Source organism: Hyaena hyaena, unplaced genomic scaffold (genome assembly GCF_003009895.1).
Source record: "Hyaena hyaena isolate Hyena2069 unplaced genomic scaffold, ASM300989v1 scaffold_0, whole genome shotgun sequence".
NCBI lineage: Eukaryota > Metazoa > Chordata > Mammalia > Carnivora > Hyaenidae > Hyaena > Hyaena hyaena.
In genome coordinates, this window is record NW_024080632.1 from 6403642 (window position 1) to 6422182 (window position 18541).

The 18541-nt window shown below is 46.5% G+C and overlaps 1 protein-coding gene across 2 annotated transcripts in view; it reads left to right on the forward strand.

The window, feature by feature from the left end:
- Nucleotides 1–18541, forward strand: part of PTPN11 (protein tyrosine phosphatase non-receptor type 11) — a 77311-nt gene that overhangs the window by 26789 nt on the left and 31981 nt on the right. For both annotated transcript variants that reach the window (XM_039240123.1, XM_039240198.1), the window contains exons 5-6: nucleotides 2213–2329; nucleotides 3021–3134. In XM_039240123.1, the coding sequence (XP_039096054.1) occupies nucleotides 2213–2329; nucleotides 3021–3134 (231 nt within the window). The remainder of the gene's footprint in view (nucleotides 1–2212; nucleotides 2330–3020; nucleotides 3135–18541) is intronic.

Genomic DNA, 18541 nt, shown 5'->3' on the forward strand with positions numbered 1-18541 from the left:
GCCTTGAATCATTAAGTCTCCTAGACTTTGGCAGGGGGCTCTGTGTGTGTGTCGGGGTGTGTTGGGGCACACGTTCAGTGCTCCAGCAGATTACAGCTCTGCCTTAGCCTTCACCTTCTGTTTGTGCACAGCCTCAAGGTCAACTAGAGGGTTTTCTTGGACTTCACACACAGACTTCTTCCCTGGACTTCACATAGCCCTGCTCAGTCACATAGCCTTTTGGATTCTCAAGAGTATGTTAGGGGTGTTTTTTCTTTTTTAACTTTTGATTTAAACTTGAGTGAGTTTACATACAACATAATATTAGTTTCAGCTATATGGTATAGTGATTCAACACTTCATGTAACACCCATTGCTCATCACAACAGGTGCACTCCTTAATCCCCATCACCTGTTTCACCTGTCTCCCCACCCACCTCCCTTCAGGCAACCATCAGTTTGTTCTCTATAGTTAAGAGTTTGTTTCTTGATTTGCCTCTCTATGTTACTGGTTTTCCAAGCCCTGTGTGGATAACACGTAGAATTTTCCTTTTTCCGTTTTGGTCAGTCTCTTATCTGTTTTAACGGGTATTGTTACCTCAGGCTGCTGGGGTACTAAACAGTTGCTGCTGATTGTTTTTGGCAGATCCCCTGAAGACAGGGCTGAGTGAACTCTAGGTCAGGCCAAATAAACATACGCTCTGAAAGCAGGGCTTTTCAGAGAGCTGCTAACCAGGCCCAATACAGGTATATCTCCAAGATGTTATGGGTTCAGTTCCAGACCACTGCAGTAAAGTGAATATTTGCAACAAAGCAAGTCAAATGCATTTTTTGGGTTTCTCAGTGCATATGAAAGTTATGTTCGTACTGTACTGTAGTTTATTAAGTGTGCAGTAGCAATATGTCTAGAAACCAACAGAAAACATACATTTTTTTGACAGTGTACCTTAATTAAAAAATACTTTATTTGCTAAAAATGCTAAGCATCGTCTGAGCTTTGAGCAGGTCATAATCACTGATCACAGATCACCATAACACGTATAGTAATAATGAAAAAGTTGAAATACTGGAAGAATTACCAAGATGGGACACAGAGACACAAGGTGAGCAAATAGTGTTGGAAAAATGGTGCCAGTAGATTTGCTCCATGCAGGGTTGCCACAAACCTTTAATTTGTTAAAAAAAAAAAAAAAAAAAAAAAGTGTCTGCAAAGCACACTGAAGTGAAGTGCAATGAAACAAGGTTTGCCCGTAGGGATTATTGTCTGGGGTGGGTTTCTGGAGAGAGTTCAAATTCATTCTGTCCCCTCTAGGTATGCTGTGTTGCTGGCTCTCACAGCTACTGTGATTATAAGGCTGTTGTTTTCAAGGCTACAGAAGAGCTAGAGAGAGATGCACGGGGATACAGGGCAAGTTAAACTGCCACAGTTTGCTCCTTACCAAGATTCAATCCTTTTTCTTGAATAAACGTTCCTTGGACCGGTGCAGGTTCTTGGTGAATTTTCAGAGTTCTGAAAAAAATTGATGACAGTTTTTACCAGTACTTTTGTTGCTTTTATGGAAGAATGGATTTCCAGAGGTCCGTTCTTTGTTATTCTGAAAATGCTTCTCCCCCGCTCCCAACGCTGCAATTTTATTTTTAAATAAAAGATGGCGCCCAAACATCTTCACAGTAATTTCTAGCGTTTTGTATTTTCTGATTTTAATGTTTTCCTGTTGTTTCCCTGAAGTCGCCTATTCCGATCTTTTGGTCAGAGAAAATTTCCTGGTCTCTTTATAATTTCCCTTCTAAATTTTCATTAGAAGAGGAAAATAGAGACATGTGTGTTGGGCTTCAGTGCTGCCTACCCAGCCTTGGAGATCGTTGCATTTCAGAGAGAAATTGTTATTTACCTTCTCTTGAGCAAGCAGCCTGCCGTATGGCTGCTGAGCCTAGAGTGTAAGTAAATAGCAAATAATGCTGTGTTTCATTTCTTTAAACTACTTAGTTAACTTATGAAGGGGAAACTGTTTTGTGCCCCGGTAGCTGAGGGATACGTACTTAGACCTCACACCTCAGTGGTGAGCTCTTTCACGTCGGGCCTGCCTTTCCATTTCCACCATCCTTTCTCTCCTTTGTACCACCGCAGCCATTTGATCTTTGGGGGAGAGTTAGTCTCTGTACTTCCGCTGGGAAAAAATAGTAATTTAAGGTAAAAGTAATAGGATTTTTTTTTTTTTTTTTGCCTTGAAAGGAACTGAAATACGATGTTGGTGGAGGAGAACGCTTTGACTCTTTGACAGATCTCGTGGAGCATTACAAGAAGAATCCCATGGTGGAAACATTGGGCACAGTACTACAACTCAAGCAGGTGAGGACGTTAGAAAGCTGAAGCTGCATCTCCCTACAGAGTTTTTAAAAAATCCTGACATAGAATCTTCTAAATAGACAGAAGTAGAATAGTATCATGAGCCCCCACACACCCATCACCCAGCTTCAATTGTGATCAACTTACCAAATCTTGTTTCATTATTACTGCACTCAACTGCTCTCCCCTTGTGGTGTTTGGAAACAAATTTATTACATCATTGCCATGATCATCTCCATGTGTATCTCTAAAAGGCCTTATAGAGTTTTTAAAGCAGCTTTTACCAAGTGTTCATTCTAGGCCTTCCTTTGGTTACCTTTGGGTGATTACACTTCCTCACTTTGGAGTCAGTGCTACTTCAGAGTTCACCCTTACTACCTAGTGGCAAATGATATCATCTCCCCAAATCATGTTGGCATCCGTTGATGAAGAAAAATAGGTTTGCATTCATATCAGCAGAGCGAAGTGTGTGTGTGGAGCTTGAAGAAAGATCTATTTCCTGACAAAACAGAAAAGAAAGCGAAACTGTATTTGAAAACTTTTATTATGAATTACCATGTCCTTTTGACAAATTTCCTGACCTTGCCTTACAAATATCAACATGGAACTCTTTCTTTCTTTTTTTTTTTTGCATTAACACTTTTTTTTTTTATAATACTTTATTCATTTCACACCAACTGCTGAATTCGATTAGCCCCTCAACACAACACGCATCAATGCTGCTGAAATAGAAAGCCGGGTTCGAGAACTAAGCAAATTAGCTGAGACCACAGATAAAGTCAAACAAGGCTTTTGGGAAGAATTTGAGGTAAGTTATTAAAAAAAATTTTTTTTTTACTTGAGTTATTAAATTCTATTTTTAATGAGAGAGAAGTTGGCCCTGTCTTTGGAATTGGATCTGAAAGACTCAAATCTGTGTTCTTTCTTAATTCAGCCATTGATTGACACGGAACAAGTTGCTGAGGGGGCTCCTCTGAAATAGAAGGGCATTGTGTTCTGGAAGAAGGGAGTTGGCAGTTAATATTAAATGGATGAGCCAATAGCTCCATTTGGCTCTTTTGGTTTGGACTGCTGGCAAAAAGCCAGAAAAGCAAAAGGATCTAATTCCTTTGGAAGATTGCCAGCATTGGCCGGCTTCTTTAGAGAGAATCTGTAGCCTTATTGCAGGGGAATAAGTGAAAGTGAAATCCCTCATGGTGGTTTTAATTTGGGAGTTGACATTTATAACTTTGGGAAGTTAAGTGAACTGATTTCTTTCCTGAAACGAACTTGGGTAGGAGAGTGTCCCCAGAGGGAATGTGCTATGTTCCTGTCTTACTCTGGTATGTCACTTACCAATTCACGTTGTGATCACATCCTCTCTCTTCTCTTCCGTTTGACTGAAAACTTCCTCAAAAGCAAGGATCATACCGTACTTACCTTCATAGTTATCCCTAGCATGTGGCGGTGCTTAGTACACAGTAGAAACTCCATAAATATTTGTTGAATCAGTACTTACATTTAGCTAATGTTCATGTCACCTTATTACTATTCTGTTTATGGGCATGATGGGCCACTCCATACATTTTTGTCGGACTTGAGAATTGATAAATGTGGAACAAATGAATAAGTGGCCACAAGAAGTCCTTTAAACCACACGTCATATCAGCTTGTTGAGATAGACTTTATTTCCATTTTACAGAGGAGGAGGCTGAGGCCTGGGGAGGTTAAGTAAACTGTCCAGCGCTATACCACAAATACCGATACACCAGTACACCACAGCAGTGAGGTTGGGTGCAGAGAACAGTCACAGTCCTCGCTTCAAATTGCTGAACACGAACTTGAACTCAGCTTTATTTTTTCATAGCAGGCATTGGGCTAATTGCCCAGGACACTATGGCGAACAAGATGGACAGCGTTTCTGCCTTTAAGGAGCTTCTAGTTGAGGGGCACCTGGGTGGTTCAGTCGGTTGAGCCTCTGACTTCGGCTCAGGTCACGATCTTGTCGTTTGTGAGTTCGAGCCCCACATCGGGCTGGCTGCTGTTGGCGCAGAGCCTGTTTCTAATCTTCTGTTCCCCTTTCTCTCTGCCCCTCCCCCACTTGTGCTCTCTCAAAAATAAATAAAAATAGTAAAAAATAAAAGAAACTTGAGGGAGGAAAGTCAGCGCTGAAGGGTATCACGAAGAAAGAACATAATGAGTCAGATTTTAAAAATGTTTTTAATGTTTATCTTTGAGGGAATGAGGGACAGAGAGCAGCAGGAAAGGGGCAGAGACAGAGGGAGACAGAATTTGAAACAGGCTCCAGGCTCTGAGCTGTCCACGTAGAGCCTCACACGGGGCTTGTACTCACGAACTGTGAGATTATGATCTGAGCTGAAGTCAGATGCTTAACCGACTGAGCCATCCAGATGCTCCCAGAATTTTTTTAAATGTTTATTTTTTTTGAGAGAGGGAACACAAGTGGGGACAGGGCAGAGAGAGAGAGAAAGATTGGGAAACAGAGAATCCAAAGTGGGCTTTAGGCTCCAAGATGTCAGCACAGAGCCTGATGTAGGGCTTGAACTCACAAACTGTGAGATCATGACTTGAGTGCAAGTCGGACACTTAACCAACTGAGCCACCCAGGCATCCCAATCAGTCAGGATTTTTAAATCTCAAGCCCACTGCTTTCTTCACTGTGTCCCACCAGTGGCAAAAAAAAAAAGGGGCAGCATTTCTATTCATTTAATTACATTCACTTGTTTTCATTCATTTCATGTAGTCTTTATAAAGCCTCATGAGATAGGATGGATGAGTACAGAATTGGAATGGAAAATCTATTTTTCAAAACTTTTTATTATGCAAAATTTCAAATCTATCCAAAAGCAGAGAGAAGAGTATAATCACTGCGATATGTCTACCATCCAGCATTAACAGTTATTGATATGTGGCCAGACTTTAAAAAAAATTTTTTTTTAATGTTTTATTTATTTCTGAGAGAGAGAGACAGCGTGAGCAGGGCAGGGTCAGAAAGAGAAGGAGACACAGAATCTGAAACAGGCTCTAGGCTCTGAGCCCATGGGGCTTGAACCCACGAATCGTGAGATCATGACCTAAAGTTGGACCCTTAACCGACTGGACCACGCAGGCTCCCCCAGACTTTTTTTTTTTTTTAAGTTGGCTGCATGCCCAGTGTGGAGCCCAACATGGGGCTTGAATTCATGACCCTGAGACTAAGACCTGAGCTGAGATCAAGAGTCAGACACCTAACTGACTGAGCCACCCAGGTGCCCCATGGCCAGTCTTTTTTAACTCCTCCCCCCTGACTCCCCCTGCCTTGGCTTATCTTCAAGCAAATTCCGAGTGTTTTTTCATCTATAACTATTTCATTTCAAAAGATCATAACCAGGATATCATTCTCAACTCGAAATTATTAACAATAATTCCTTAACATTATGGATATCATTGACTGCTCAGATTTTCCTGACTGCGATGCATACACATGTGCACACACATGTAGTTTGTTTGAATTGAGAAGTGCTTTTTCCTACTTGATTAAGAAAAAAGGTTGAGGGGCGCCCAGCTGTCTCAGTCAGAAGAACATGTGACTCTTGATCTCTGGGTTGTGAGTTTGAACCCCACACTGGGTGTAGAGATTATTTAAATAAATAAAACTTAAAAAATTTTTGAATGTACTATATAAAATAGATGTGTATAAAGAACCCCCATGTGTCATTATCAACTTTGCCAATGATCCCTGATACCGTGTTATTTTATTCATAAATGCTTTAGTATCTGGGCTTTTAAAAATTTACATTTTAATTATTGTACAGTGCAATATTGGTTTCAGCTGTAGAATTTAGTGATTTATCACTTAAATACAACACACCCACTACTCATCACAAGTGCCCTTCTTAGTACCCATCACCCATCTAGCCCATCTCCTGCCCACCTCCCTCCATCAACCCTCAGTTTGTTCTTATCATTAAGTCTCTTGTGGTTTGTTTTCCCTCTCCGCTCCCCCCATATATTCATCGGTTTTGTTACTTAAATTCCACATATGAGTGAAATCATGATACCTATCTTTCTCTGATGGTCTTATTTCACTTAGCTTTTTTTTTTTTTTTTTTTTTTATTTCTAGGAGAGAGAGACAGCGTGAACAGGGGAGGGTCAGAGAGAGAGGGAGTCACAGACTGAAACAGGCTCCAGGCTCCGAGCTGGCAGTCAGCACAGAGCCCGACGCGGGGCTCGAACCCACAAACCGCGAGATCATGACCTAAGCGAAAGTCGGAAAGTCAGACGCTTAACCGACTAAGCCACCCAGGCGCCCCTTATTTCACTTAGCTTAATACACTCTAGTTCCATCCATGTTGTTGCAGATGGCAAGATTTCATTCTTTTTCTTTTTGATGGCTGAGTAATATTCCTGTGTGTGTGTGTGTGTGTGTGTGTGTGTGTGTGTTTATACCTACATATACACACACATATACCACATCTTCTTTATCCATCAGTCGATGGACATTTGGGCTCTCTCCATAGTTTGGCTCTTGTTGATAGCACTGCTATAAACATTAGGATACACGTACCCCTTTGAATTTGTATTTTGTATTTTTGTGTCCTTTGGGTAAATACCTCATGGTGCAATTGCAGATTGTAGGGTAGTTCTATGGAATTTTTTTTTCTTTAAATCTTAGACCCTTTAAGAAGGTTTAAGGGTTTTTAAACAGTTTTTAATTAGAGAGAGAAAGAGTGCATGTGCAAGAGGGGGAGAGAGCGAGAGAGAGAGAAAAAGAGAGGGAGGAGAGAGAGAATGTTAAGCAGACTCCAGGCTCAGCACTGAGCCCAGCGTGGGGCTCTAACCCATATATCGTGAGATCATGACCTGAGCCAAAACCAACAGTTGGACGCTCAACCAACAGAGCCACCCAAGCGTCCTGAAAGTGAGCTGTTTTTTAATCTAGATCCAAGTTCATCTCACACTATATTTTATTTATTTATTTATTTATTTATTTATTATTTATTTATAATAAATGGGGAGAGAGAGAATCTCAAGCAGACTCCGTGCTCAGCACAGAGCCTGATGTGGGGCTCGATCCCACAACCCTGGGATCATGACATGAGCCAAAATCAAGAGTCAGACACTCAACTGACTGAGCCACCCAGGCGCCCCATTATACATTCTTTTAAAATGGTAGCTGAGGGGTGCCTGAGCGGCTTAGTCGGTTAAGCGTCCGACTTTCGCTTAGGTCATGATCTCGCGGTTCGTGGGTTCGAGCCCTGCGTCGGGCTCTGTGCTGACTGCCGGCTCGGAGCCTGAAGCCTGTTTCGGTCTGTGACTCCCTCTCTCTCTGACCCTCCCCTGCTCACGCTGTCTCTCTCTCTCTCTCTCCTAGAAATAAATAGAACATAAAAAAAAAATTAAAAAAATAAATAAATAAAATGGTAGCTGAGGCAATCATTCGTACATACCACTTTTCCTTTACAGTGACTATGAACTTGAAAACAAGTGACAGCAGTGAGGTGGGTGTCTGCTGCAACGGTGGATTATTGAACACCAACTTCATTTAGGCAGTGCTTAGGGAAACAGACCTTCCCAGAGAGCTTGTGGCAGCAGGGGTGTTTCTCATGGTCCTGTTGGTGGGGTTAAGATGTGAAGTTAAAAATAGTTCCTAGCCTGACTTTTCTGGCCTTGGAAAAAGAAGGTTGCTTCTAAATGCTGACCTGATGGTTTCACTGGGACATCTCAAATTCAGGTCAGCTTTTATACATTATTAACAGCAAAGTGGGGGTGGCGGATTGAACTGGCTTTTGGGAGAAATGGAAAAAAGAAGATCATGTCTGTTCTCCATAGAGGTCAGGCTGAGGTGATAAATTGTCATTCACTAAATCAGAGTACAGGATTAATATTTCATCTCCTAACTGAAGCTAGGTCTAAACAGCTGATGGCCTGCTTTCTGGATCTCTGGGTATCTGTTTCTCAAATCCAGTTAATTTTTTAAAATACCCTTTATTTTTTTTTGAAGTTCATTTATTTATTTTGAGAGCGAGAGAGAGAATGAAAGCATGAGCAGGGGAGAGGCAGAGAGAGGGAGTGAGAGAATCCCAAGCAGGCCCCAAACTCTCAGCATAGAGCCTGGTGCAGAACTCGATTTCATGACCCATGAGATCCTGACCTGAGTGGAAACCAAGAGTCAGATGCTTAAGCAACTGAGCTACCCAGGCACCCCCCAAGAATCGCCCTTTAAGGTTGCGGCCCAGGGAATACAGCTAAGAACAAAACCAAACCAGTATGGAAAAAAATTAGATATGTGGAGGCAGAGACTCATTATAATCTCAATCCTCTGAAACTGAAGTTTGAGCGCAGCAGCAAGGCATTATTCTTTTAGCACTCGTACGTTAGTTGTTTCCTGGGAGGCGATAAATTTGGGATCAGTCCTTGCTTACCAGATCCTCTGATGGTCTCTGAAGTGCACCAGAGCTCTGAAAGATAGCTGTGTCTTGTGTCACTGTTGTCTGTGAAGCTCTGTGGGTCCCTTCAGGCATGCTCCCCCAGACGACACTTACAAATTACTTCTGCATTTGACACATCTTATTTATTTATATTTTTAAAAACGTTTTTAGCGTTTATTTATTTTTGAGAGAGAGAGAGAGTTTGAGCAGGGGAGGGGCAGAGAAAGAAGGAGACACAGAATCCAAAGCAGGTCCCAGGCTCTGAGCTGTCAGCACAGAGCCCAATGTGGGGCTTGAACTCCCAAACCATGAGATCATGACCTGAGCCGAAGCTGGACGCTCAACTGACTGAGGCACCCAGGCACCCCTGACACATCTTAAATACAGAGTCTCTTGTGAAGCTCTTTGGCTCTCCTTTCCTCAGCCTCTAAAATGAATTCAGGCTGTGGATCTTCCTCTAGGATGTGGTGTAGGATGAAGACATTGTGATGCCGAGTCTGACTGTTTCCTAGAGATTCCCCAGTTTTGATCTGCGTAAGCATCTTGTGCCTCCCGCATCTCTCTGCTTAAGAATATGAAGGGGTGGATGATAGCTCTAGCTTTGCTGGGATGAAGTAAGGTTCTGAAATGAGACCCTCACTACATTAATGAAAAGGCAGGTTATGATCTTATGATTTCGTGCCTGTTCCGTGCATTACGTGAAACCTGAGCTCAGCCCTGTGCAACTTGACGAGGTACGTACTGCAAGACCGCATTTATTGGGTATTTGCGCTCTCTCAGCCTGCTCTTCTCTTTGGAGCCCTCCAGGCCCAGGCTGCCAGGGGACACGGATGCACCCAGGCGCTGCATCTGACTGCATGACCCCAGTGGTGGATGGAGAAACCTTGCTGGTGACAGTCCGTCGGCCTCCACTTTTTCCTTTCACCTTCCTCCTCCGTCCTGCTGCCTCTCTGTATCCAGTCTCCCCGCTCTCCGCACACCTGCCTCCCCTCCCTCAGCAGATTCCTCTGCTTCTTGACTTACCTTCCTTCTGGCCCCTGGCAGAAACTGCAGCCAGCAGCTTCGCACCGAAGTCCAGGATTCACATTGGCTCGGGTGCCATCCATCTCTGGTCAGAGGAGCGATACCAAGGGCGTGATCACTCGGAACGGCTGTGTCTGCAGGGGACGATAGTTGTTAGGACGAGTGTTGTAGGGAGTTGGACAGACGTCCTGAAAATATTTCCCCCAACAGTAGACGCTGGTGGCGGCATGATTTATTCATTTTTTCCAGTCACCAAGTAGGTATTAAGCACAAGACTCTAGGCTGGGTGCTGTTCTAGGGTCGGGGGATGCACCAGGAAACAAGTAAAGTCGTTATTTATCCTTACGGAGCTTTGTGGTCAACTGGGGGAGACAGACAGGAAAACAAAGAAACGAGCGGGAGAGGGTGATACGTGCCGTAGAGAAAATGAAGGGGGTCCAGAAAGGAAGGGTGTGCTGATGGGGTCATTGCCATTTTACTCCAGGTCTCTCAGATGCAGCGGTATTTGAGCAGAGAGTTGAAGGAAATAAGGGAGCAAGCCAGTCAGATAACCTCCGGAAGAACATTCTGGGCAGAGAGGACAACAGCGCAAAAGCCCTGAAAGCAGGAACGTGGAATGTGCTTCCCCGTTGCGCCGTCAGCAGACAGTCCTGTGAGAGAGGAGCAGCCAGAGGGGACGTGGGTAGAGTGACACAGACGTGAGATGACACAGCGCTCGTGCATCCGTGGGTCCGTGGAACGCGCTGGCTTTTACTTGGTGAAAGAGTCTGAGGAGGGTTCTGAGCACAGGAGGGATGTGACCATGCTGGCCTCCACATGGGAGGCTCTCTGTAAGGGGAGGTAGCGGCAAGGAGGCCAGAAGAGAGGCACATCACAGTAACCGGGGCAGATAAATGGCAGTGGCTTGGGTCAGGGCAGCAGCAATGGAGGTGGTTGGGTTCTCAAGATATTTTGAAAGTAGAGTCAACAGACTCTTGTGTGGTAAGACGGGGCTGAGGCAAGGATACGATGAAGGGTTTTGGCTCAAGCAGTTGGTTGGATGGAGTCATGATTTACCTAGACGGGGAGGCTGGGAGGAATGGGTTTGAGGGCAGGTGATCAGCTCCTTTTGGACATGTTAAAATTTGAACTGGGAGACATCTGATGGGAATGCCATCATTCATATGTTGTTGTGAGTGGGATTGTACTAGAATGTTCTTTTCTGATTTCCCCTTACTAACACTCCTCAGTTCCCAGCGTCAGGATCGTTTTCTCCGGGAAACCTTCCTTGATCCCCATGCCCAGGCCTGGATGGGTTATTGTTACAGGCGCACCTGACAGCAGCCCTTTCCTTTATACGACCTGCTCTCGTTGGGGGTCCTGGGCACTCTGGGAGGCTGCTCCTTCCATGTTTGTCTCTTGTACCGTGAATTCGCAGAAGCAGATGGCGTTACTAGGTCTGTCCGAAAAAGGAGAGGTTTTGCTCAGACAAAACTAACGGTGAACAAATAAAGAGATACACTTCGATCCTGCTATTTTAGGTCTGCTGTGTGCGTGTTATCTAAGAAAAGAGCCCAGAGCATTCCGTGGACCCCAGCAAGACGGGTTCCTACAGCCCCAGTTGAGACTCCAGGAAAGCCTGTCACACAGGTGACAGAAAGGATGTATTTGGCCTGAGTGTTGAATATAGGTTGTTTTCAGGAGAGACAGGGAGAGAGGGAGATGGAGACAGAGAGCGAGAGATGGAGTATGGGAGAGAGGGAGAAAGAGAAAAGGAGGGGGGGGGGAGAGATGGAGAGGGAGAGAAAGTGGCATTGGATTTAGATGTTTTGCATATATTCAATAGGGAACAGCTTTCTGATGCTTAAAAAGTATGGAGGAATGTTCCTGACTTTGCTTTGAGATGTTCCTCTTTATTCCCGTGCAGTTTTCACGTGGGGGCCCCGCTTGAGGATTGTGAATGCACATTGCAGTCTTTGAAACCCTTTTACGCACTTGCCCAAGAGGGTCTAATTCAGGGGGGCAGTGATGAATTTCAGAAAAATTTTGGCTTTGAACCTCCTGTTTCTGACTTAAAAAAAAAAAAAACCGACACAAAGGAACCCCACAACACACACCCGTACAGACCCCACACAACATCACATTAACTGGGGTTATTTTCTCCCAGCTCCTTAAAGCTAGTTTTCCTTAGTAATTTGATTGTTTTCAAAGCCCGTCCTCCTCCTGTTACGCGAGCCTCCCTCTGTCGTGGTCTGAAGCTGCTCCCCGTTCGCACGGGCATTTGTAGTCCTTTCCCTGACAGCTACACGGAGGTCCCGGACCCCGCCAGCCGCTGCGTCTCCTGTGTCCCGCCTTCAAACCCACAGTCCGCTTTGATTTCTTTATAGTCATTACATCCTGCTCAGGGGAGCTATAAATTCTACTTCGAGACAGTTAGGTCTCATGGAAACAAGACTCTAACTGCACCCCAAAGCTGTGTCTAGCGTAATAGTTCTCGCTGGTGATCTCTAGCAGAACGCTCCCCCTCGGTGGCCAAACCCCGCAGAATGGCAGCCCCCAAGCAGGGCTCCTGCCTTGTGCTTCCCAGGCCCCAGGCCGGCGCCGTGGACGGGATTTTCCGTGCGGGCCTAGACTCCCAGCTGCTGTAACAGAAGAGCTGCTGCCTTCCTGGGGCAGAGCTTGGCCGCGGTCAGCCGTTTTATCCCGCAAGCTAAAGCTTCCGTCCCGGAGAGATTCCTCTGTTTTCTTTGGACTCTTTCTCTCCCAGCGTCTCTCTCTGTTCTGTATTTTGCCCCTCCAGCGTCAGGTTTTCCCTCTTAGAGTTGTTTGAGTTTGCGGGAGCTGTGCAACGTCTTTACAGAGAATAAGAGCCGAAGGTGCTTTCGGGTACTTTCGCATCTCTGTCTCACCTTTCCCTTTTGCCCTTGGCCACCCTTGCTTCTGTCTGCGTCTGCCCTTGTCCTCCGTCTTCTTCACCAGGTGGGTCTGTGCTGTGGCCACCATTTTTCCCAGCTCCCGCTTTCCTTAACCTCGGACCGTGACTTCTTCCAACATTACTGAGCCAACACTGGCGGAAGAGCCCAGTGGCTTTCTTACTGTGACACGAATAGTCTTTGCTTTAGCCTCTTTCTTCCATGTGCTGCTTTTGAGGCCGGTGCCCGGCTCCTCGTTCCCCACAGTGTTCTTTCCTTGGTTTCTCTGACCTGCAGCTCACGCGCCTGGTTTACTCCTTTTCCCTCTTCTTGTGCGTCTTGCTGTTCGCTGCCTTTTCTTCTTCTGACCGGCTAACTGCGGTGGTTCTCCAAGACGCGGTCTGGCCCTCCGCTCATCGTGCGTGAAGTTCGCTCTTCGTTGGGGAGTACATCCATTCTTATCCTAGGCTGGTTACCCCTAAGTGTATCTTGCTTCTGAGCGCTAGTTTTGCCTTTTAAATTATGTCTTCCATATTTCTTGGCAGTCCTGTCTCTTCAAATCTGAGCATTCAGAACAGGAGCATGTTATTTTCCCCTTTAAACCAAATACCGCCCCCCGCCCCCTTTACTTCACCGTCTCTGGCACTCATGCTGTTTATCCTTCCGCGCCTGGGCTGGAATGCTCAGGGCCTCTCAACTCCTCTGTCCCGTTTCCGCCACACCTTGCCATTCACCAAGTGCTGTTGATTTTTCTTTCCTAAAGTCTTTCTGCTTTTCGAGGACGGAAGGAAACTAGCTTCTGTTGTCTACTTGGCACTTAGGGAGGCCCATCTTTTTGCATCCCCAAGTCTTGTGGGGCAAGTAGAGTAACCCGTGGGCGCACTGATAGGGCAAGGCCCCTGCTCAGGGCCGCCCAGGTGGGCATTCATGGAGACAGGAGTTCCGTGTGACATCAGAGGGTGCAGGCTCTCATCACCCCAGAAGACATGAGTGTTCTCTTCCCCTCTGCCTCTGACCCTCCTCTCACCCTTCATGTGAATCTGCACTCAGCATCTCTCCTGTCCCTCTTCTGCTCAGATACCATCAGTGGCTCCCTATTTCCCACGTGAGACACAGCATTTTCATTTTGACAAAGAAACTAAAACCCAAAAGGAAGTGAGGAATTTGTCCCTAGGGGGTAAATGGTTGGCTGTGGTTTGAACTTCCAGGTAGACTTGACTCCAAGTCAAGTCTTGTCGCTCAGCTGTTGAGGATTCTTCTGCCTGGTTTTCGAGGCCCGCTGTCATTTTCCTGACTCTTCGCATCTAACCCCGTTTGCCTCCACTTCTTGGCACACAGCTCTAGACTCATCGACCAGTCTTTTTTTTTTTAAAAAAATTTTTTTTTTTTTTTAATGTTTTATTTATTTCTAGGAGAGAGATAGAGACAGCATGAGCAGGGGAGGGTCAGAGAGAGAGGGAGTCACAGACTGAAACAGGCTCCAGGCTCTGAGCTGGCAGTCAGCACAGAGCCCGATGCGGGGCTCGAACCCACGAACCGCGAGATCATGACCCAAGCGAAAGTCGGACGCTTAACCGACTAAGCCACCCAGGCGCCCCCAGTCTTCTTCACCCTGAAGAACTCTGGCCTCTCAGCCACGCTGCTTGCCGTCCCTAACTTGCTGGGATGTCTTCCTTTCTTCCTTGGACCTGTCTAAATCCTTCGCCTGCTTCAGGCCTTCGCTCCTCCCAGAAACCTGCTTGAGTTAGTTTTTGTGGATCTCACTCCCTAGACTGCACAGCACATAATTAATTCCACACTTAATTATAGATTTGTCTTGTGCCGTTTGCTGCAGTTTCGTGTGTCAGAACCCGTTCTCCCCCGAGGGACCATGCCTTCTAATTCATTTTCCTCCTTTCCACCTTCTCGGAGGAAGGGGGCGTCTGGGCTTCCAGCAGGCGCTGGGCCCTTATGTGGTACTGAGAGTCTGCAGCTGCCCCTTCATGCCCGGGGGTGCTGGGACGCGTTCGGGACAGGCTGAGAACCCACAGCACAGAAGCGGACAGGCTGTGCGGCGTAGTGTCAGGGCCCGGGGGCTTTCCCTTGCCCGTGGCGCCTGGCGACACTGCAGAGTTTGTGGCAGAGGGGACAGGATGAGAAACTGCGGTGTCCTCTGCACAGGACAGATGCCGGAGGGACACAGAGGGTCATTCAGACCGGGTGGAAGGCCTGGTTTCGGATCCTGCCCAGGTGGTTACCGCTGTCTTACTCCTCACTCACGGCATCAGAGCCCAGGAGCCCATCTGTCTGACAGCCTTTCTCAGCTCCCTCTCCAGCTGTGGCCACGAGTGGGGTGGGGGGGGAGAGCTAGTAGGAGCTTTTACCCTTCTATTGTTTTGTTCACAAAAAACCTTCTTTTATTATTGAAGCTTTTGAACACCCCACAAAAGTAGAAAAAATAGTGTGATGGACCTTCTTTTTCCCCTGCCCGCACCTTTGACACTTGCAAACACTCTGTTAATCTTGTTTCCTCCATCTCCACCCCTCCCGCACCCCATCCAGGATATACGCCCGTGTAGTTCTGATTTTAAAGGCAAGGTCATTGTACAGTTTGGCCTGGTCTTGGTGGTTAGTGGCATTACTTTTGTGATTTGTCCTTGTTGCCCGGGGCAGTGCAGGCAGAATGGTCACTGGGCCATTGTCTGTCTCTCCCTGATGCTGCTCTTCTGTTTGGATTTGTGACATTCTGGTCAAGGGCCAGGTTCACTGGTTTTCGATCAGGGCTTTTGAAGGCTTGTGGGGGTCCCATTCGGTCATTTACAGTGACTGGGGATGTTGCCACTGGCATTTAGGCTGTCAGGGGCCCCGGGAGTGGGAAGCAGGGGTGTTCCCTGGTCATAAATGTCAGGGGATGGCTCTGCACATGAAGTTTGTCCCATCCAGTCGGTCATGCTCCTGGGCACTTCTTTTTTTTTTTTTTTTAAAGATTTTATTTTTAAGTCATCTCTACACTCCACGTGGAGCTTGAACTCACAACCCTGAGATCAAGAGTCGCACGTTCCACTGTCTGAGCCAGCCAGGTGCCCCAGCTCCTGGGCACTTCTGAGTACGCAGTGTGGGTCAGGGAATTGGCTTCTCTTGATGCTTCTGAAGCCTTAAAATCTGATACAATCCCTTTGGTTCCAGACCTGTTTTGACTCATGCAATGAGGCGATGGTAACTAGCCTCTGGCACGTTTTGAGGTTCATAATTTGATCCGAATTCTTTGTATGACTTGGGAAGACGGGGGCTCTCGCAGCCCACATCCCAGTTTCACAGTGTCCCTTTTTCTGCCTGTCATTATCGTTAGCATCCCCGCCACTGCTCAGCGGAGAATGGGGCTGGAGACACCGTGACATGTAGCTTGACGGGTCGTTGGCACCTTTTCTTGTGCCACCAGGACTGCTGGTGAGGAGGCAGCGGCAGATAAACTGGGGATTTATCTGTGATGCACAGGGGCTGGCTCGGTGGATAGTCCTCTGCTTCTTCCGGCCGGCCGCCTGGCGTCGGGGAGGAAGCACCCCATGGCCGGTGGTGGCTGATCATCTGGGGTGCAGTAGGGGAGCCTCCACGGGCAGAGCAGGGAAAGTCACCCTTCTGACGTCTTTTTATTTTCAGCCTCTCTCTGGATGGAGGGCAGCCTTCCACCGTGGGGAACGAAACGTGTTCAGACGACTCGGGCCCCAGGCACAGATGAGAATGGGCTCATGGGCACCGAGGAAGGAGCCTGGGGGCAGAGACACACAGTTAGTCATGATTAATTTGTGACAGCTGCCAGCCGCTGCCAGTTAGCACTGACCGTGCCTGGGACGCAGGCGCTCTGGGGGTTGTCCTTCCTGGAAGACTCTGGGGCCCAAAGGTCTGTCTCAGCCTTGATGCTGTTCAGACCCCAAATCCCCATGAAGGAGGTGATTGGTAACTGGATAGAGGATGAGGGGAGCCCCTGGCTGACCTGAGTAGATGGCCTAGTCACCATGCCAAGGTTTTGCACCTTTCATAGTCATCTCACTTAACTCTTACACTGACCCTGCGGTGGTAATTAGGATTTCCCCCACTTTCCACTTGAGGAAGCTGAGGTAAAGACAGGCTGGCTGAGGTTAGAGGCAGAGAGGAGGCGGCGTGTGAGTTCTGAAAAGCTGGGACTTGGTTACAGGCAGGGGTAGACGATGGAGGAGACTGAGCAAGGGAGGGTCTGGGTGAAATTTACCTTTTATAGAGGCCGCTCAGCTGTGTGCCTCCGCCAGCAAAGTGTCATGCGAAGTATGTTTCATAGGTGAGCGCTTGAACGGCTCACTGTCAGGTTTGTTTTGAATCAAGCGGCTAATTATTTCCCAGCCACCCCACCTCGTAGCTTTTGTTGATGTTGTTTCTCTTCACTCGTTTGACGTTTAAATGTTTGAGTCAGTTTGCAGGGTTTGAGCTTCTTTTTGAACCTCATCTGAATGTCTGAAAATCAAGGTTGAACCTTCTTCTTCTAACACAGCAATATTGCTCAGTAAGACTGGCTCACAGTTCAAAGGAAATGCCACCGCACACAAGGCAAATGGCCTTAATTACTTAATCTGAGCTCGTTTTAAGAATTGGAATGACCATCTCATCATCTGTGTACATTGTCCTGCTCAGCTGTGTAACCACTTTTGTTATGAGCTGCGTTGTCGAGGCCAAATAATGTAATTTCAAACTGAGAGTCAAGTAGCAATTTAAATTCCCGACTTTCATACCTGTCTGTGAAATGCAGATAAATGAAATGGAAATCTAGTGGCCACTGTGTTATGAAATATTGACTGTTGCTCCTTATAGAAACTTTTGTGGGCTAACCATTTTGGAATTTGTATATATGTGTATAGCCCACATATGTTTTCTTCTCTTTATTTAATCTGCCTTCCGCTTTCTTGATTTGCCTTTTTTTAAATGTTTATTTATTTTTGAGAGAGAGAGATTGTACAATGGGGAGGGGTCAGAGAGAGAGAGAGGCAGACACAGAATGCGAAGCAGGCTCCAGGCTCTGAGCTGTCAGGACAGCCCGACACAGGGCTTGAACTCAAAAGCCATGACATCATGACCTGAGCTGAAGTCAGATGCTCAACAGACTGAGCCACCCAGATGCCCTTTGATTTGCCCATTTGTCATTTCCACTTACAAATTAAACTTTTTAGAAACTAACGGTCCCTCAAAGGGGTACTTCTTGTAATTTTGAAAATAAAACCTTATCCCTTGAGCGTGCTTCAGCCTGGCTTGTCCACCTTCATGCCTTCTTCTGTAGCCAGTCCTTCTCTGTGTCCCCACAAGCCCTCTTCTGCTGAGGCTAGCCCCGCAGTGGCCCTTCCTGATCACGTTCCCCACCTCCTTTCCTGAAGAGGAGTGAGTCCCTCCTGGCCGCTTGCTCCAGCAGCCTGACGTGCTCCTCCTTACTCCCTGGCTGGGGAAAACATAGGGAGCGGCTATCTGTGTAGACGCAGGCAGACGCGGGCTGGCTGCCTAGGGCGCTAATGTGGGTTTCTGGCATAGGATGAACCACACTTGCATGCCCTTGACTGGGTGGTGCCCAGGACCACTTCTGCTGTATCCAAATTTGAGAGGTAATGTGTGGCTTGCTCTGAATTAAACAACGGTAAAAGTAGGCAGCAGATCGGAATGTCAAGAGCATGGTCACAGCTATGATTTATATGCTCTACACCAATGCTCATTTTCTTTCAGTCTTTTTTTTTTTTTTAAGTTTATTTATGGTTTTTTAGTAATCCCTACACCCAGTGTGAAGCTCAAACCCATGACCCTGACCTCAAGAATAAAACGTTCTTCTGACTGAGCCAGCCAGGCGCCCCAACTTTCATTCTCAATAATTATTATTTTAAAAGGTTTCTTAGAATTGCCT